Source organism: Psittacula echo (genome assembly GCF_963264785.1).
Source record: "Psittacula echo genome assembly, chromosome: 2".
In the NCBI taxonomy this organism is placed as follows: Eukaryota; Metazoa; Chordata; class Aves; order Psittaciformes; family Psittacidae; genus Psittacula; species Psittacula echo.
Window position 1 is genome coordinate 31,717,704 of NC_137737.1, and position 22,257 is coordinate 31,739,960.

At 34.8% G+C, this 22,257-nt stretch overlaps 1 protein-coding gene across 1 annotated transcript in view; it reads right to left on the reverse strand.

Annotated features, from left to right (window-relative positions):
- The window catches only part of PHF14 (PHD finger protein 14), a gene marked incomplete at both ends in the record, with an annotated part of 67,859 nt that overhangs the window by 39,966 nt on the left and 5,636 nt on the right, over positions 1-22,257 (reverse strand). The window contains 3 exon segments of the mRNA XM_080639433.1: positions 1,531-1,690; positions 12,800-12,944; positions 17,719-18,368. Coding sequence (XP_080495559.1) covers positions 1,531-1,690; positions 12,800-12,944; positions 17,719-18,368 — 955 coding nt within the window.

The following is a 22,257-nucleotide window of genomic DNA, read 5'->3' on the forward strand; positions in this document are numbered from 1 at the left end:
CAAGATGCAGGTGGAAGACATAAAAGAAAAAAAATAAAAAAGATTTCTTTTACATGCTGTATGCATGTATCTTTAAAATTCATCTCAGCAACAAACTGAGAAATTGAGCTCAATGTATATTCAGCAGAGAAAGGCAGAAGCCTCCAAAGGTTATTGCTAGCATCTGCATCAAATGGTCAAAGTTCAGTACTATGAACACCCTTATGCTGGGAATAAAACAATGACAAACTCAAAATTGTTTTGACTATGAGGAAAAAACACAAACTAAGGGAGAAATGCAAGGGCATGTTCAATTTAATCCATAAAACCTGAATCAACTTATGACATTTTAATACCATATTTACTTTTCTGAAGACAGACAACACAGTAAGTCAAAAAAGCTTTTCTAACCATCATCCTGAGCTCTGCTGAACTTTTAATGATGGCAGGACCAGACTGTTACATTGTTAATACACAACAAGAAAGAAAATAAATAGATAATTACAGAAAACACTGAAGAACTGGAAAAAGAAAAAAAAAATTATAGATATGGGTATGTTTATACAAACATTACAAGACAGCTGTATATTTATGTGATACCATATACAAAAGTGTACTAATACAGATTATAAGATTCAACTTTTACTTTAACTTGCCTCTTAGCTTTACTGCAAGTCTACCTAGGGAACTCTTCATAAGGAGTAGGAAAATCCATGAAGACCACTACAAACCAGTGGGTTTGAGCAAGGACATGGTTATATTTTACAATTTGCAAGTACTAAAGATGTAGTTCTACAATATATAGTGTAGTAAGCTAAGTAGCTAAGTGTAAATAGTAATGTGTCTATGAATTGATAATGTAGAAACCACAAAAGGTTTTACAATAACACATTGACATTTCTAAATTTTAAAGTGTTTGTACAAATAGTGAATATTTAACTGGATTCTTTCCAACTTATCTATCATCTGTAAAATATGTCTTCAGAATTTCATATTTCTACATCTCTAACAGATATGCCTTCCTGTGTTAACACAATCAACAGAATTATGACAGGCTCAGCATCTGAAAGCTTTGTATATTACCACACACCTGCAATTTACGTAACTATAAAATGTATGGAAAAATAACTTATAGTTAAAAACAAAGAAAAAAAACCACCAACCAACCACCAAAATGAGTAACACCAGCCATAAATTGGACATCGCTGATAATATGGTGATAAAAATACATGGTGACTTCATACTAAACAACAGAGTTTATCAGTGTCTGAAATAAATGGTGATCTTCACTTCACCAAGGTAAATCTTTTGCTCATAGGTCCATAAATTTCCTGCACTAATTCACCTTAAGACAACATCTTCCTAATATTATAATGGCCATGAAGAGTATTATGAGAACACAAAAAATTAGATGACTATCCAAAGAGACAGAAAAGATATCAACAACAAAGTTTAATTTGTGACAGTCTTCAACAGGAACAGACTAGGGAAAAACCCAATGTTTTAAACGTATGATGACTTCAATTCAAAATACCACTTCTTCAGTCCTACCTGCCTGCATCAGTCTCCTTGAAGATGCCATCCTGGTTAGGACACAATTCACAACTAGGTGTGACACCACATTTGCATGCATCACAAAACCAAGGTTCTGTGGAATTTTCTGAAGCTGAGCTCATAATTGAATCACTCTCTCCATCAACACCATAGCAACCTGTACACATGAAAAATGATACAACAATATAAAAAAAGTCAATTGTAGAAGTAGATAGTTGTCAGTTATGATTTCAGCAAGAAAAATATACACATACCCATTCAGAGAAATGATACTGAGAATACCAAGAAAGCTTAAAATATTTTTGCAAAGATTGTGCAAAATTTTAAATTTAAAGAGATTATAACTATAAGAACTGATCCATTTTATGTGACTGTCTTAGATCGCAACTGAAAAACAAGAATAAAAAGGTTGTTTTACTTAATTATTCTGCAACACTGTGTTCTTCCAGGCTATCCATTAAGAAGGAAAGTAACAAAAGAACACTTGAAGCAATCAACAAATTAAAACTTAAGGCATAGAAAAACTCAAGGCATTTTTTCAAATAATAAAAGATATTTCAAGTTAAATGCAACAAGCTAAGGAATTCGTGAGCATTTAAGGCTTCTCTTGGATATTTCCTATCTTTCTCCTTCTCTTTAGTCTGAAAATGAACATTAATTGAGGATGGGAGTGTGTGTGATTTTTTCAAGGCTGATTTTGCCAGTAGTATCCAGTCCAGAAAATGCACTCCACTTTTCTACTTTGCATTCAGCACCCAAATCAACTAAAAGAGAACCTACACACATGAAATCATTAAAAAAAAAACCAAAACCAAACCCACAAAACCCACAAAACTACTTTCATACTTTAGGGGTTGTAGGTCTGAGATTAAAAGGCCTTCTACAACTTCAAAACCAAAGTATGGTTTGAAGAGCACAGACTGACAGTTTTGAGATGCCATACTGATGAACGATGAGTATATTAAACTTTTTAAGCATTCTCTTTTTTAACTGGTTTTAAATTACGGCTAGACTCAATCATTCAGTTTCTCCATTCTTCTTTAGTATATCCAATGTAATCTTTATGATTCTTAAGATGTCTATGCATACTTAATCACTACAAATTTATGAAAACAGCATTTTTAAAGTGATTTAAAAGCTTGTTATTTAATTTTTGCACAAGAGTAGTATTACTACAAATGACAAAAAGGAAAATCTTAGAGCTTATCACCACAAAACGGTATTTCTGCATATGCCTCACTTCAAACATTTATCTGTTATTCAAATGGAGAAAAGTATGATTTCACTGTCAACACTTAAAACACAGTAGAGACTCTTATACTAAGAGATTAAATTCAGCTATCCATCAAATACAATGATCAAGTCAACATCTGTGCTTGCAGATCAGTTAAATTACTGAATTCTGCAATTAAACAGCAACATGATTTGTTACTTTGGTTCGTTACCCACTCACTGTAATAAAATAGCAACAGTGCTCCAACTCCCCTTGTGACAGAAACAGAGGTCTGCATAACAGACTAGAACTACACCCCGGAAATAAGCAATAACACTGTAGGAACCATTTAAGAAATACAGTCTTCCATTACAGAAGGAGGCTCATCAATAAGAATTAAAATAAGAAGGCAGAATGTTTCTTTTCATTATAAAAGTATTCCAGAATTAAAGGACAGGTAATGTGCAAAACTGCATTCACAGACAAGTTTCATTATGTATATAAAAGACCACATAGCTCACACATAAGGTGACTCCATTTTCTTTATAATGTAGTATCAGCTTTAGGTAGCATTCCAGAAAGTAATTTTTTAAGTTCTAATAACACAGTCTTGAATACATGTCAGTAAAGCTACTTTCAAGCAATTACATTAACATATACACAGCCTATTGATAGAGTTAATGAATAATTAAGCATTTTATAATTCCTTCAGACTTCTTAATGTATTAGCATTTTCCTAAATGTACTTATTAAAAATTACCTACCACCACAGAAGCAATAATACTGTCATCAATCCACGTGGCAAAATAACTTCAGTTTATTTCAAACACTGATGCTTCTTCGCAAATTTAAAGTAGTTAGATTTGCTTTTCTAACCTATGTGCCATCAGCCTGCTAAAACTAGAATAGTGACTTAACTGTCTTATCTTCATTCTAAAATAGTTGCCTTATTATGCTTATCAGTCATTTATACCCAATTATTTTTTTTATCCTTCCTCCTGGAAAATGACATATATGTGCTGCAATTATTTTCATCCTTATCATGTGTTGACATAAAATTATTTTTCTAACAATACAAATCTAGATCCTTTCTTCAAGTAGGTTTAAAAAAAGTAAACTTTTAACTCAAATTTTTGATCCCAATTTACTTTTTTCCCTAACTACCATTTAGCTAAAGCTAAACACCATACTGTTACAATGACCAAAAGGGGTAGGCATTAGCTGGACAAAACAGACTTAATTACTATTAATCATCAGTGATAAATACATCAAAACAACTTTGCACACAACAGACCTGAAAAAAAGGAAATCCAACCCAAAGACTGCCACTGACTTGGTGTATACTGCCACGTAAAGCTACAGAATCAAAGCTGCAATAGAAAGCATCAACAAAAGGCTGCACTCAGTGGTAGTTTTTTTATACCCATACAGATCATTACCTTTAACCACAAAGGAAAAAAACTTCAGTGCAAGGTACTTGGTAATTGCTCTTGACTGAGAGTGGCATGGACCAATTTCAGTATGCTCCAAAATAAGTCTGAACTCTGTATAACATGTCTGAAGAGTTTACTTTCTAGGAGGAGTTAGGACTAATGCATATGAATACTGAAACAAAACTCACCTTTATGAACAGTGCTTTTAAGCAGTTAATTTGGTAATGCACCATAAGTAATTTCTACTCAGATCTTAGGACCTAGCAGCTGAAGTTTAAATTCAGTCTAATAACACTCAACGAAACAAACAGCAACTCCCAAAATTAATTAGAAACTACATGTTTAGCTGTATTTTTTGTTAAAGATAGGCAAGAATTTTAACCCTTCTTATGTTTGCTATAAAGAGTCATTTGCTGCTTTTCGGTGGTTAAGCGGTAACAGAAACCAAAGGAAAGATCAAATTTCACCAATGTAATATCAGTATTGATAACACAAATCTGTTGAACAGCTGTATTTATAAAATGTCTGCAAAGCTACAAGACAGACAGCAAATCCTGCATGTGGTTTTGACACCAAAAAACAGTTTGGAAAAAAAAAAAGATTCTTTATGAAAAACAGCAGCTAAAGTTTCTTGCAGGCCAAAAACAGATGGTGAAGAAAACAAATGCTAGTAGCTCAATTTTTAAATAACAAAACTTAAACAATTCAGAAAAGAGTGAAATTACTTAAAATAAAAAATAATCAATGACAACATATGTTTGCTCTATTTTAAGGAATCACAGATAACACGATGATGCCATTTAACACTAAGATGTCAGATCTGTACAGCAGCAAATGTACTATTTGTTCTTCAAATGTAAAAGAAACAATAAAACCACTTTATTTTACTTCAGCTGAGATCTGAAGGCAAAAGAATTTTCAGAAAGAAACCCTATTGTAAAGCTAGATCAATTTTTAAATTTTGAAATATATAAGATTTGAATTTTAGTCCAAGTAAGTGTATTTGGAACAATGAAAAGATTGTTACAGCAAGTCTCCATCCAGCCCAAACCAGAGCAAGTTCCATAACCACTGCTCTGATCACATGTGGTAGTAATTCCAGAATAAATACCTCAGTCCCTTCTGCGAGTTGCCGCACTTCCATATATAAACATTACAGCACGTATTGTAATAGCTGTCTATTAATTCTGCAGCCTAACTGCAGCAGTTCAAAATTGTTCCAACATACTGAGAAACAAAAAAAAATTCAATAGCTTACAGCTCACTAGAAATGAAAACCTACTTTCTTATTATTAAGTAGCAACCATAATGAAAACGCTGACAAAGCTGAGGAATGCTGCTCTTCTAGTAACCATCTATGGTATCAAAATTAAAAAAAACCAAATTTTCAGAATTTCTCAATAAACTGACTTTATTTCATCCCTTGTGTTGTGGTTTAAGCCAGTCGGCAAGTCAGCCATGCAGTTTCTACTTCCCCCCCGCCTCCTGGAGGGATGGGGAGGACAATCGAAAGAATGTAACTCCCATGGGTTGAGATAAGAACAGTCCAGTAACTAAGGTATAACACAAATCACTACTGCTACCACCAATAATAATAAGAGAAATAACAAGGGAAGAGAATACAATACCACTCGCCGAAACAAGCCCGACCGAGCAGAGGGTGCCCTTCCAGGAAAACTCCCAGTTACATCCCCGGGCATGACGTGCTGTGGTATGGAATACCTCTTTGGCTAGTTTGGGTCAGGTGTCCTGTCCCTGCTTCCTCCCGGCTTCCCCTCCTCCCTGGCAGAACATGAGACTCACAAAGTCCTTGGTCAAGCTAAACATTTGAGCAGTAACTAAAAACATCAGTGTTATCAGCGCTGTTCCCAGGCCGAAAGTCAAAACCACAGTGCTGCACCAGCTACTAAGAAGTAGAAAAAAAATGACTGCTACTGCTGAACCCAGGACGCCTTGGTATCACAAGCTGCAATACTAGCTGCAAACAGAAGAACTAATTTGGTCATTTTAACATCTTTTAAAAAACAGCATCTTATACACTGTCAGAATTTAGTATTATGGTTAAAAAGATTATCAAACACTTTCAAGCAAGCAGATGCAATTAACACTAACGAAAAAGATGAACCTGGAGTTCTAGACCGCACTTTCAGTGGCTTTCACTTTCAAATTTTGAGTAACTTCGTAACAGTCATGCTGACGGATTAATATGTCTCTTAATAAGTTGAAACTGGGGAAAAAGTGTTTTCTACTGCATGGTCATAATTGAATTTCTGCGTACTAAGTAAGTCCTACAGTACAAAATGCACCTGCTAAAAAATCTAAATGTACTTTTGTCCAAATCTGTCTAAAAAGTTACTATATATAGATAAAGAGTTCAGAGTTTTCAGAAACAGCAGTACTTTTATATTTTTACCACAGTAATATTCATCTGTAACAAACAAAAGTTCTTTAAATATATTATTTTAGAATCCTTAAAACTACTGAGTACAACAATGGTTCAACTGCCATTTTTTCCTGTGCTGAAATAATTATTTTGGTCCTATTAAAAACCTTAAAAAGCATTATTTTTTATGACTCTTTAAAACACTTAGACATACAAATACGAAGCTGCTCCTTGATAAAGCACTTCATCCTAGTATTAAATGGTTAACTGAGGATCAAGAAAAAGTTGTCCACTCCAACTTTCCTCTATGAATTGTTGGGACTTGCTGCTGTTGGAACAGAAAGCAGCATAACGGCTCACTACAAGTAAATCTCCCAAGCAACATCTGGAGATAATCTTTAGGTTCTTTCTAGTTGTGTAGATGGCATTACTACTTAAGGATTAAAGGACAAGAGAGGAAAGGATGTACATTTTTTTAAATCATGTGTTTGATTCCAGTTATTATCATTGCACCTGTGACCTATTCGGCACAAAGTCAACCACCCACCCCTTTGACAAGAAAATATGTTGAAGAAAATAAAACAACTTTTGAACACTTGGCTTAAAATGCACCCTGCATTTCCTTAATGTTCACAAAAATTCTGAATTTTGGATCTTTAGAATACCCAGAAGCCCCTTTTCAACTGCAGTTCATTAAATCCTCATGTTTGTATATTCTTAGACTACTGCATCACAACTCTATGTCTGCCACTTCCTTGAATACCTCTTACATTAAACAATAAAACTGGTTTAGTATAATATCCTATGAATTTAAAACACATGAAAGGCAAGAAGTTAAAACTCTCATAACATTTATTGTTCCACTAACTGCATCTGTACCTTACTATTACAGCCAAGTTGTCTATTGAATGTATGTCATTTTATACAGAAAACAAACTTTTTTATTCCTGGATTTTAAAGCCATTGTATTCCGTCAGTAGCTTATATTTTATGTGATTGCCATTAAAATGAAATTGCACTCACTTTAAAATGCTACCATTAAAACAATTGTTCTGAAATTTATATCACTGAGGGAAATGCAAAGAGAGATCTAATTCTTGCTTTGGCTGCATCTGTTCCTCCACTTCTCTGGGAGGGTAATTTTTTGTCAAAGAGAACATCTGCATATGTTAACTACAAGTACATATAACTCTGAAACACAACCTTCTTATACAGACCATGAAAACATGAACTTTAAGGTAAACTGTAGGTTTGCAAAATTAAATGCTGTGAGATCACAGTATTCAAACTATACTGCATTCAATCCTTAATTGGACCAACAGCTTAGAATAAAGACATTAATCAATTCACGCATCGTAAGTTCAGAACAGTATTTTTATTTAGTAAATCAAGTAAACTAAAGTACAGGATTTCGCAGAATGAATTTTTATATCAGATAACAGCAGATCAGGGTAAGCAGCAAAATTAAAATGCAAAAACCTTTTACTACACTGTAAAGCATATGGCCACTACACAATTGCTTTCAGCAAGAGAAATTTTATTCTGTACTGTGCACATCACAGTAAAGTAAGAAACAAATAGAGTAAATGGGGAAAAAAAAAAAAACAGCTGGAAAAATGTACAACTTCTCTCATTTAATTCACAGCAACTCATCCAAGGGCAATAGCTCGCAAATGTACTACCTACAGTTATAGTAGATGCTATGGTATGCACCAGACTATTTCTTCAGACACGATGCAATCACTGTGTGAAGAAACGTGACACCACAGTTAGGGGTGTCATGCTATTACAAGATCTTGCCACAGAAGTGTTTATCCAAAATGACAGATTAGTGCCTAAAGAAGATTTTTATAAAAAGGAACAAGAATTATCTCCACACAGAAGTAAACACTCAAAAAAGCAACTGTACTATGACAAATTTAATCAGACTTTTCCCTAGCACTGTAAACATTTTTCCTTTTTTTGATATGCGGTACACTGATATGTGAAATGAGAATAAATTTTTAATTGATGGACTTATTAATTAATTACAGGCTATTTAGACATACAAGATGAATGCAAAGTGTAAGAGTGGATATTAAATTAGCATTACACATATGCCTCTACAGTTTCAGAGGCAGCTACAGATTTCTGTCATTTTGAACCCGTTATTTGCTCCACAAAGTTTATAGATTTTTTTGGACATGTGTCTGCAGAGCAAAGATAGCTTTTGGACAAGTGATGCAAACCATGCAGGCAATATAAACATTACCCAGCAAACGGCTGCACTGGAAAGGATACTGAATTCCTAGCAATCTCAAAATCTGTCAGCAAAGCAAGTAAAAGTGTTTATTAAGGTCTGAATCAGAATCCCCCCTAACTTTTGGCCATGCTGTTGTGTTCCACGTGAGCACTGGCAGAGTTGCCCCCAGATGAGTTATCACCCCTCTTTTCCCATGCAAGACTCATGTAACAGTTGATTAATGCAAGTGAGCAAACCAAAAGGAATACAAATTATGATTGAATAGGCAGCTGCTGCATCAAGAACTGAGAAAGAAAAGGCGCTAGCACCAAGTACCCAGGAGCATAAGTAACAGAGCAGTATGGACAGCAATAAGCTACCTTGTGCTAGAAAAGCCAAAACTCATCGGGACAAGGGAGAACAGAGATGTAGGCCCTGCCTAACTTAAAACACAAAGCAACATCATCTTACCCTCTAAAAGAGGGTAACAGATTTCTGCCAATAATTATACTGGCATGCAGCCACTTAGGGATCACAACTGGAAGGCTCATCTTCACATGAAAGGCCATACCACCACATACGACTGACTGCGACTGACTGCCCTTTGACTCGTTAGCTACAAGTAGAGCAAAGGACTCCCCCAGGGAAGGGAGCCCTGCTGTCCTGAAGAAGTAGGCTTGACTCAAGCAGTATTTTTATGGCTAGTGGGTAATGTCACATTAAACACAGAGGCAGCCACTATAGGAAAATCTTTTCCAGTCATCTGAAAGGTTCTGTGGTAAAGAGAAACTCCTACTTCAGCAGAGCACAAAGGCACAAGCCAACAGTGTAAGACCCCTCCCTGTGAAGTAAAACAGTTTCCGTAATAGTCAACAAGGAGAGAGAAAATAAGGTCTTCAGGGAAAGAACAATCAAATCACCAGTATCATTATATTGGTCCCTGGGAGGGACATCAGTAGGGTGTGAAAGGAGAGGACTTCCTTCCAAATAAGTATCTACAGTTCTATAGAAAAGTAGATAAAACACATCAATTCATAATACAACTTGAAATTGCATACAAAAGCTATGAAGAAAACCCCTGCAGAATTCCAGCAGTTTTGTTTGGGCATTTCAGAATAACAGTCATCTTGGGGTTGAGATTCTAGGGAAAAGACAACTGCTAAGTACCAAAATTAGTTCACAGGAAATGGGCATATTATTTTCCCCAACTGCAGGCAAACACAGGTAAACATCACTGCATTGATTTCTGTACAACTTAAATAAGAGCCTCCTCATTCAATACTGTACTAGAAACCGCATTTTCTGAAAAACTCAAAAGCTCAATTATTAGAACAAATTTCAGAACACAGCATGATGTCTGCAGACACAGTAATATACCTACTAAAGGAAACCTGCAAAGATTCTTGGATTCTAATGTGTTTATAAAACAGACTTGCTTATTTCTGGAACACGTATTTCAAACTACAAAGCAGCTGTGTATAATAGCACAAAGGCCTTCTTACAATATAGCCTATGTCCATGATCCGGGCACAAATTTATGAGGTACAGTTTAAAGTTAATATTATTAAGAGTAAACCTCATCTCTATGAATATTAAGAAAAAAATAATAATTCTCGAGGTTGCAAGCAATGTTTTATGATTAGATAGCAATTATTTCTTCAACTACTTCTCAATTTATTTTTGGAAATCACCAGAGTTTAATCATTAAGCCAACAGAAACAAAAAGTACTTGCTGCACTGCATTTTGGTTTTCACTGAATCTTCTTTATGGTAGTCTGCATCTTCATTTATTACTCATGCATTCAGAAGTAACACAATGAGTGAATGACCTCTGGGCAAGCGTGCAGGAATCTCTAAATTATTTAACATGTATATATGTAAGATCACTGGATCAAACTACAACTTCAAATGTCCTAAATTTGTTTATAAAATTTTGATTCGCTGCAAGCAATTTAAACAAATTACTGAAAAAAAGCTCTAATTTAAAACAGTACCTGATCTTACTTACCATTATAAAATATCAAAATACAGAAGAAATACACCAGAATAAATGTTCATCTCTACTTAAAATTATATTCATTTGTTTTCAAATTGATATACATATCTAGCAATGACGCATATACATAAAACACCAAGTAAACTTCCAAACTGCAATTACCATAGATTTGAAGTTCAGCTTGTTGCAGGGAAAATTTACATTTTTATCACAGTCAACAATTGCTTTATTCTACACAGCTTGCTTTTTTTTTTTTTCCCAAGACTAAACCTATTCAAATAGAACTTCACAGCTACTTTACATATACTTTTAAGTATTTATTATTAAAATAAATGGTAAAGATCAATACATTCAAATGTAAGTGTGAAAAATGAACCAAAACCCATAGTCAATTAGCTTGTACAGACCGCAGAACTTATCGGAACAAACTACCAATTTAAATGTTCTGAATTAATCTATTTTACTTTTTTGCAATAACAACAAAGAAAACATACCCATTGTACTCTGTAACAGTGGGACTACAGGGAATCTTTGCCTGTAACACTTTAAAAAGAAGAATAGCAGCAATTACTTTTAGATGGAGTTCGAACTACAGAACTATTTTCTGGCAGAGGAAGGCCAGCTATAATCTTACCTTTTATAGGAGCAAAAGGTTTAGCAAACTAAACAAAATAAGGAAATTACCTTTAGGGATTTTTTAGGGCACTCTTCTGGAATAAAATACTAATTTGCTATCATTTTATTCTAAAAAGGCATAAGATCATTTTTCCATCACAATCATTCTGCACTTTAACATGACTATCTGTACAATCTTTAAATAAATCTTACAGAATAATTTTCAGGGAGCTCCACAACTTTAGGGTTTAGATGTATTGACTGCATTTCATATTTGGGGAATTCTCAAATAGGCATTCATAACTATCACCAAAAGGCTCTTTCATTCAATGTTTTTCTTCTCGTAAGTTAATATAAGACTGTATTGGGGGCGGGGGGAAGGAATCTATCAAGATTCTATAAATCTACTTTTAGTAGCTTACTGCATCTGGAATCAAATATATTCTGCACCTTAACTTCAAAAACTTCAGATACAGAGGAAGAAACTCTGCCAGCATACCAAGACACCTAAATTTAAGAGTCGAACACTTGTTACAGCCAATGAAGATCTGACTAATCGCTTCAAAGGCACCTAGAGTATGATCCATCATAAATTAAGTCAATTAAACTGCTCTCTAAGCTCTGCTGATCAGCTCTTCAAAGGACCACAAGAGGACTTCAGGAATTAGAGTACATGTTGACATTTAACATAAGGCACCTGAACCTGAGGACAGAAATTCCATCCTCAGTTTCCTAAATGATATTAAGCAAAACTGAGCTACACCTCAATGCATGAAAAATACTGTTTCGAAGCAATTTTCAATCTAGTTTGAGAAAACAAAAGGGGAGTAGGGAATTAATAAAAGCACTTCCTACTTGAATAGGTATGCTGAATAGCTAAAAAAAAAAAAAAAATTAAAACAAATGAAGTCACATAAATTAAAAATATGCCTTCTATGCTTTTGAAGAATGAAAGCCTACCTTCTAATTTCAAGGACTGAAGAAAAATATATATTTTGTTTTTCAACAAAACAGGTATGCCTCTCTCTGTTAGTATCTACCCTAGCATTCTCAAGCGGAAGAGCAATGACATACAACACAGCCTCATCTTCTATGTAAAGATGTTAAAATTTCACATGCTTACCTCAGAATAACCTAAAGCCCTAAAAATAGAATGTACAGGTCAAATATTTGCAGACTGTGATTCATTATATAGATATCTGAAAAAAAATGCCCTTATAGTTGCTTATATTTGCTTTGCTAAAGCAGAAGATGGATGTTTCACTACTAAAATGGATCCATGTAGTATTACAAAAAGTAACTGCCACAGTTCAAAGACTTCATTTGTTGGAAAAAGCACATCAAAATTTTATTAAGAGCAACACCTGCGTTTTCCTCCCACAGTAAGAATGAAGGGTTGTATTACCTTCATGCACTGTTATTCCACAGTTGTCACACTGGATTATTTCATCAGCATCTTCACTGTTATCTCCAAGACAAACGCAACAAATCAAAATATGGTCCATTTTCTGGGAACTCCAGTTTTGAGACTTCTCAAGGATCAATGAGTCCTAATATTGAAAAATTAAGACACATGGATTATGCCAGGAACTTCAATTTTATCCACAACAAACAAAAGATCTGGGTTTTGCTCAGTATTTGAACAAGCAAATTTCACAAGACTAAAAGCTTCTTTGTTGTTGGAACATTCAAATGCTTCATTCACAAACATAAGAGCTGGGAGAAAGTATAGATACAATCTAATCTCAAGATACCTACAGATCCAAAGGCCAGAGAAGGGTCTTATTTCCGCAACAGAAACATACACATTTTTAAACCATTTGTTCTACTATAAGGAAATAATGCACACCCCTGAAAAACCATTTAAAAGGGGGGAAAAAAAAAAAAAATACACCAAGGCCAAAGATGACGTTCAAATGTTGTTAAAAATTTCACTTTCCAAAAAGAAGTTACATGGATCTGCAAAATCTGAAAATAAATAGCTAACAGAAGCCTGCCAAGTTTTCATTTATGTAAAATATGACAAATTATCAGCTTAGCTCTATTCTGTTGCAATGCAGATTTATATGTCTCTATGCAAAACCATCTGATTTATTAAAATATAACAACTTATTTTCTGCTGATTACATGCAGGAGTAAGGATTTGCATGACAAGCACAATGCTCTGTTTTGGCAACCTTCAATGTGAACTAGACCACTTAAAAAGAATGTGGGTTTTAACAAGGAATTTCTCTAAGGAAACACAGAAAAGTGTTTCAAAAACCAAATAAAGCTGTACGTAAATTCAATTCTTTTCATAAACACCATTTAGGCTTATTATTATTTCCACTGTGAGATATGGACACTGTCTTTTCTGCAAAATTTTATGGCTTACATATATTATCTTTTATTTTTATATTAAAAAGCAAACATTAAGCTTGAACTACCTTTACTGGTGATAAGAAGGCATATAGGGAAGTGTGAAATTAGGCACACTAGTTAAAAAAAAATAAACACTGAGTGTAAATAAACCATTTCAGAGCAGAGGCTGACAAGTTCAGGCATCATTCAACATATCAGAGATCTGAGAATATTCCAAAACTGGTGTGGTATGCCACCAGACCAGGGGAAAAAAAAAACAAACAAAAAAGAAGGTGGAAGGTGCACTCTCAAACATCATTTTCTCATTCTAACCCCCATTTATAACATAAAACACAGCACCAGTATTATGCCTGTGTAGCTTATGTAGATAAAAAGTACCATGAATGCTACCTGATGCAGGCAATCCTCCCCAACCATCTTAAATTCTCACCCTAATCTATGCAATTATCTCGTGATAACCTCTCAATCTGATATAGTACATCTTCACACAAAATTTTTAGTGAATCATTAATGAAGTCTCTGTACTTTAGATTATCTGGGCGGGTATTTGGAAGGTAAAGGAGGAAATCTTTGCTTTATTTAAAAGCACGATAAAAGGGCAAAATAACCTTACCACCTAAAGTTGGGTTCAAATAGTTTATTTTGAATAATATGAGTGGATTTTTATGTTTTTGACCTAGGAAACGTCAAGCACATACTTCTAGCTGTTAGGAAAGACTTCTGGATTTCCCCTCCATTTTCTCTAAACAACCTAAGGAGACATGACCTATAAAAAAAATAAACCCTAATCTAGAAGTAAAAATTAAAGATTATGCAACCATTCACACAATCATGCTTGTTTAAGGAAGGCAAATCATTGTGAAAAATAGAAGATTCTCTGCTACAGTTCAGGCTTACAAAGCATTTCTTCCAGAATCTTCCTTTTAGGACAAAGCTGCAAAGTACTTTGAGGAAAGCGAGAAACTTGCACATTTTTTCAAAAATCCTGTGGCCCATCATTGCTCAAAATACTCACATTTAGCTTATCATTCATATGGCAGAGACAAAAATGGCAGTAGGTTCTCCTTAACTTTAGCAGATTAATTGTGTAATGGCACAGGCATCTAGCAACTCTACAGAAATCAGTTTTGACTAACAGTACCTTCAACTTAAACTGTTATTTGGCTTCACTAAGAGAAGTTTAGAAGAAATTTGTGACCTCTACTGTTAGAGAAGCCCACGGTCTGGTAATTCAAAAATAATAATAAATATTAATAGTAGGAGTACTAATAACAACAACAATAATACCCCAACAACAGAAACTAAACAAAAAACCCACAACCTATTACTTTAGGTTAAATAAACAGAACTGTAAAAACAACACTGAAAAAACACAAGCTGTTTATACAGTGAGAACATATGTAAAAATGTGGGAGAGAGGGAAAACACGCAATGATGGAAGGACAGCAAATATGGATCTAATAATAGGACCCCCATCCATCATGGTTTACCTTACGTGAAGACAGACAACAGGTCAAACAGAGCAGCAGAATAACTTAATTTTCTGTGCAGACACGGAGAGTGATGTGGAACATATGCTGCTCTCCCCTGCTTAGACCATGTAAGCACCTGAAAGACCCCATACCAGAAGCTGACTATACATGTCTAAAGCATGGTAATTTTAATGTGCAGATGGTAACTGCTGACAACTCCTGTTCCCTACCCATGTGAGAGAAACAACTTCAGTTGTATCACTATGTAACTCCTGTATCTCTGGTGTTAATGAAGAAAGCGAGCATTTCAAGTGATATGCCTATATACTTCAAACTTTAAAGGAATTCTAAAAAAATAAATAAATAGAAAACCCCCACCTCACTAAGAATAGAAGAATCCCATAAAGTGGTAGCAATTATAAAACCAGAAAAGCATATTTATCTACTAATGATGCCTGACCATAGAAAAGGAAAGGTAAGTTTGCATTCTGTGCTTGATAAAGTAGGAAAGCACATATTGCAATACAGCACAGGTTAAAACATTGCAGACCTCAAAATACTTTTGAAAAACGTAGAAAAATAAAATAAAAATCCCACAGAAACAAAAAACGAACAACCCCTCCTCCCTGCCCCCCAACAGCAACCCCCAAAAAGTAAAGAAGTTAAAAGAAGAATGAATACTAAGGACACTACAACATGTTCAGAGTTAATTACCTGAACATTCCTTCATCAATTAATTATGCATCTAGATATCTGGCTTTCTAAGAAATTAGCTTCTGCAGCATAATGCGATTTTGCTAGATTTGTCTGCTAGACAAGATTTTTTACCTTTTTCTTTTTATTATTTTAAAATATTGTAGTGGGAGAGTATCTACAGATACTCATTGTTGCAAGACTTCTTGTTAAAGACGTATTCATAAGCAGTACTTTGATAACTTTACTGCATGTAAAGCAGTTACAAAATTGTAATTTGAATTTCAAATTTTCAAATTTTATCTTTTGATCAATGTCCTAAACCAAACACAAGAACAGAATCTGAGGTCCATGCATAGTAAGAAGCTTCACAAGAGATACACCAGACACAGCTGCAGGTTTCTGAAACAGGCCTAACTTTTAAAGTCAATGGAAATTATGGACATATTCAAGAATATATCCCTAAGAATGTAGACTCACATCTCCACTCCAATATGGGAAACAACTCTGAAAGAAAATTGCCTATCTCTGATGTTCTGATCATCACTAGTGGTAGAGCATGTACAGCTGCTGAGCTAAGAGAATACAGGTAACAACATTAGAATTACAGAGTTAGACAATGAAAGAAGATGCCTATACAAAAAGAAAAAAAAATAGAATTATGTATGTTTTTTCTAATCACATCTGTAACTAGTAATTAAAACAGCACAGCTCATTGGCAATCATATATATACATATATACATATATATAAAAAATACATAACATCTGAAACGGAGACAACTGTTACTTTCAAATACTCTGCTTAGCTCCCTGCCATTTTACACATTAAAATTAAGATTAAACGGAACAGCAAAACTTTTCATAGTGTCATATCACTATCCCTTGTCAAATGTTATGTTGATATTGCAATTATTTACTGCAAAATTGCATGTAGATTCTGCAGCCACTTTTCTCACTTTGTTCAAAATTTTGTCACTGCAGGATATGAAGTCAACCATCCTGACAACCTAATATCTTAATTTTTCCGCATGCACAACCTTCCAGGCAACTGTAGAAATTGTGCATAGAAAAAAAAGTTGCATTATTAAACACTTGTAAAATTTTCAAATTCTACAATCAGGAGTTATTTAATAGTTCCCAAATGCTTTTTCATACCGTAAGAAATCACCTGTGAGCCCTGCCCATGGCAGGCGGGTTGGAACTAGATGATCTTAAGGTCCTTTCCAACCCTAACTATTCTATGATTCTGTGATTCTATGATTATAAGCAAACTTAACATAAATTATCATGATTATTCCATTTGATTTTAAACCCAGTGTGCGTATTTCTTTACTTAGAATTCTTCTATCAGTGAACTTAAGTGTTCAGACTTTGATGTTTGTCACAAAGAAGGGCTACGATACAGAATAACCTGTCATTTAGCTATTTTCTGACTATGTCATAGATGCTTTTAACTTTTACAGCATTATAGATATGCAACATCTATGCTAAACCAGAACTAGAAGTCTCACTAATACACCCTGATCTGCATACTGGACCTCCTATTTCCTTCAGAACTAATCCAACCCCCAAAAGCCAAGAGAAGTCACTCTACTGACTTTAGTGGCATTAGATTGGCCAAATGGTCCAAGCAAGTTTATTTAATATGCAGTGCCTATTCAGCATAATTTTGCTGTTTTTCTTATTCCTCTAAACACAATTCCAGCCAATCAGTTTAATTTTTCAAATTAACAGAATATCTACTAGGGAGTAGTTTCCATTGTTAACAGATAGATTATAGAAAGTTGGTTGCACTACCTCATTACTCTTGCTTTGTGAAAGAGCCAGGCTATCATTTGTCAATTCCTCATCATCTGCATTATTCCTGTTAAGAACTTTACTCTTCTTCTTCTTGGATCCACCATCACTAGCCGTGCTGCTATTATCTTCTTCGTTACCTTCCTCATCATTGTCATCCTCATCACTTCCACTCCCATCATCTTCATCATCCTCATTATCTCCATCACTTCCCTCTTTTCGCAGTGTATTTTTTCCTTTTTTTTTCTCAGCAGTAGGCCGCCAGTCATTGTCATCTTCACTATCGTAGTCATCCATATCATTTAGTTCTTCCATTGATACAAAATCCAGCAAAGGTCGGTTCCTGCGCAAATTCCATTTTTTTGGTTCATTTGTTTGCTCGTCAGCTACAGCATCAGGTTCAGCTGCTTTCTCCTTCTCTTTCTTCTTTTTTGGCTTCTCTTCTTCATCTTCTTGCTCTTTCTTTTCAGTTTTAATTACCTCTTTGTCTGCTGTTGAGACCTCCTCTTCAGTAGAGCTTTTTGGCTGTTGCTCTTCTACTTTCTCTTCTGCCGGTTCCTCCTCCAAGATATTTTCTTCTGATTCAGTACAGGAACCTTCACCACTGTCCTTTGATGCATCTTCACTCCCATGACCACTTCCTTCAGAATCTGTTGAGCATATGAAAATTTAAAAAAAGTGCCGACACAAATGTACCCCCAAAAATAAAATCTGTTGAAGTAAGTTGTTAAACAAAAGAATGATGCATGTTCCTCCCTCATAAGGTATTCCACCTATTTTTTCAGCTGGTGTCCAGCTATTTCGAGTGGTATGTTGAGAATCTGTTAAATGTGAGTACATTTTAAGATGTCAAAAAAAAGATGGCAGTATTTATTAAATGAACGTTAAGTGTTCCTTTGAACTGCAGCTCATATTAACAACAACCAGTAGCACAGAATAATTTCCATGTGAAGGCACATCTTAAAGAAAGAGCATCCCAGTTTGTAAATTTCTGCAGGCGATTTCTAAATCTTCAAAATAAAATAGTTATCCAATAAAGAAGTTTGAAATTACAAAATGAAGTTTACATAACAAGTACTAACAAAAGTATGGATAATTCCACACCTTCATATTTATTACACATTTGTTTTCCTGGGTTTGGGGGCTCTTCTAATTTCCAATGTTATTTCATTTATTAATCCCACATAAATTACGGTACAGTCTTGCAGCTGCACATCAATGCAAAAATTCTAACCTTATAGCACCTGTATGGTATTGTTCTGTATGTAGCCACTATTTCTATTAATTAATAGAAAGCTAGTCTGTGCAATGAATACACAGGCCAGTCTGTGCAACAGAAAAGAACAGAAGAAATTTTTTTTGTATATGTTTATTTTTGTTATCTGTACTTTAAGGTACACTTGTACCTTATAGTACAGATCACAAAATAAGGCATCTGTATTATAAAGTACATGTAAAAATTATTTCAAAATATGACAAGTGAACTTGATAAAATTTATAAACGCCATTCACGTTGACTATCTCTTATCTAGTATTCACCTACTACCTTTCATTTACAGTATTAAGGATGAAAACCTTAGAAAATATTTTTTGAATTAACAACAAACATATAAAGCTACTGCCTAACTGATCCAGCGCAGAGATCAATTAGGCAGTAGCTACAGTTTTCAGTTTATTCAGAGCCATCACCAAGTTCCTGATGCAAAGAAGAAATATGTTGATTCCAAGTTAAAAAAAAAAAAAAGAAAAAAAGAAAAAAAAATTCCTTAATCACTTTAGTTACCATACAAAAACCACTCAATACCACCTTACACAGAGAATTTCTGTGCACATCCACATCTGTCTAAAGACAAATACACAAACAGTGGGATCAGTGTGCTACACACTTCACATGCTGTTTATTTCCACCCCACAGATCACAGTCTATGACTAGAGAGTATTTCAGTTGACAATTCCATGTAATGGTTACTTTTGTCTTTTTCTGCATAAACCTGTATGTGGAATTATTTGATGAGCAGATTTTTTAATTATCAACACAAAAAAAAAATAAAAAAGGCATAAGTGCTACTATTATTGATCAGTCCCCTTACAACATAATAGAAAAGCAAAAGTTTTTTGCAAACATTCTAATCTTTAGAGAGCCAGAAAAAAACAAGAATATAGTAACACAAGTTACTGTACAGTCTTTAGAGAAAAAGAGTAATTGATTCAATCATGCATACCAGCCTTAATAGTCGTAACATAAGTACAACGTAATTAACTGAAATTCTGAAATAGTAGAACACTCCTCAGGTATGCCTAAGAAATAAGAGACAGTATTAACTAATATGCAATCCACTTCTAAACATACTTCCCCTTCATTTTTAGGAAGAATCTCCATCTCGGAATAGATTAGCCTTTAATAGCACTCTAAATTACCAACAGTGATCCTTGTACATCAACACTACAGAACTAACAGTATTCTCTAGCTGCTTTATGCCACGCCAACAATAAAAAATAGAGAACAAATAAACATTAGTTACATTCACTTCTCTTCTTCAAATTCTCTTTGCCTTCTGCCTGCACATTATGCTTTGTACTCTTTCTGCATCCATGTACACACCAGAGATACCTACAATAAGGGATATTCCTCTTCTGTCTGAATGGATTCAGTGTGATAGCTGCTTTTCTAGAAAGAGCTATTCTGTGATAACAGCTATTTTTGCAGGTGTTCTTCTGTCAGATGCACTTTCAGTTAGGAAGAGGCTGTAGTATACAATTTTCTCCTTGAAAGAAATTCTTAAAAGAATAGCTCTTTCAAATTGGCAACCATATCATGTTATTCCCTATGGGAGAGAACTCATGCTACTCTCAGTGAAAGACTGGGCCAGATACACCATCAAATAGCAAAGAATATACAGTTCCACAGAGGACAAATACGAGAGAGAATGGTTATGAGAAAGACACCATCTATTCCTGTATACCTTTAGCTCTTCAGAGCACAACAGCAGGTGGCAGTCAAACCCAAAGAGGACAATTCAGAGAGGAATTCTCCTTCTTCTCTTCAGCTATGGAGTCCTGTATAATATGCATAAGACTTCAGGGGAAAGCTACTGAAATCACTACAACAGTTAAAAAAAAATCCTCCCAGGGTTTTGCAGGACCATTTTACAAGCAACTTAAAACAAGGTACCCGCTGATTTTACTTCCATGTATACAGACAGTAAACGCTGAAGGATGTAAGTACATGGCCGCCCACTCACAGCAGACAGGCTGATTCCTCACTGCAGTATTTTGCTTAACAAGCAGCCTAAATGTTTGCTTTTAAGTGAAGTCTGAAGGATATACTAGATAAAGGAAATCACAGACTTGATTTTGGGCTTGCCTCTTCCACTAACAAAGCCTAACCAACTCCAGATAGCAGAAATGAATCATCTAAAATAATTTTGGATTTTTTTTTTTTTTTTTTATTTTTTTTTTTTTTGCACTGAGTCCTGTCTGGTTGAGTTTCACCCAGGCGCTCAAAGCTACATACAGAGACGATAATCCAGGATCCTGGGACTCTGAAAAGGGGTGAAAACCCTGAAAGCTGAGCATGCGATATAGAAAACAACTACCATGTCGAAAGTTATTCCTATTATAGGTCAGTAATAGTCTACAGGCATCATGCGAGAAGTCATCCAGACCAGTGTGCCTCACAATACCTTCTTTTTAGGGTGGTAACAAAAAAAAGGCTACAGGTGAGGTCAATTCTTTTGGAGGTTAAAGCTATTCAATCACCATCATTCCTGTCCAGTAATTCCTTAGCCTCTTTCTCTCAATCACAAGGCAGACAACAAATCTTTGACATGGATGACATGAAATCACCTGGGCATCTCTGCTGAAACACCATGTTACACACCATGTAACAAACCCTCACAAGGGTGTGCCTGCTTTCTGGCAGACAGGCAAAGAGGAAGGCACTGCAAAAAGTGTCTGTCAACACCAACTTCTGCCCATAAACTTCCTTACAAGAATAGCTCCAGTCACAAAAAACTCCTTTGCAAATGTGCTATACCAAACATACCTAAAAGCATCTGTATTTCCTACACATCTGATCTAGAAATTGCAAGCAATTTTAAAGACTCCAAAATACTTTAAGGAAATGCTTAAGATAACTAGAAAGTTCTGGTATTAGCAACTAGATGTAAAAATATGGCAGGAAAAACTAGATTGTACATGGAAAACATGAACTTTTAAATTGCCAAAGGCAGAGTTATGCAACAGGAAAATTCTCATCACATTTGTCTAAGAGTCTAAAGCCACAGAGGTCCATTATGCAAAGACTAATATAACTATACCAAAACCAAGAACTGAAAAGGCTTAATATTTCACTTGCAACTTCAAAAAAGAGAATCTAACACCAGTTAGATATATGCTATTTTGCAGAGTATGATGATTAAACATTGGGAGACCACTGGCAATTCAACACTGATAATGCTGGCAGTTACAAAAAATGGAACCGGCCAAAGTAATATGATAAAGAACATACAAAAAAAAATCAACATAGATTAAGATGTT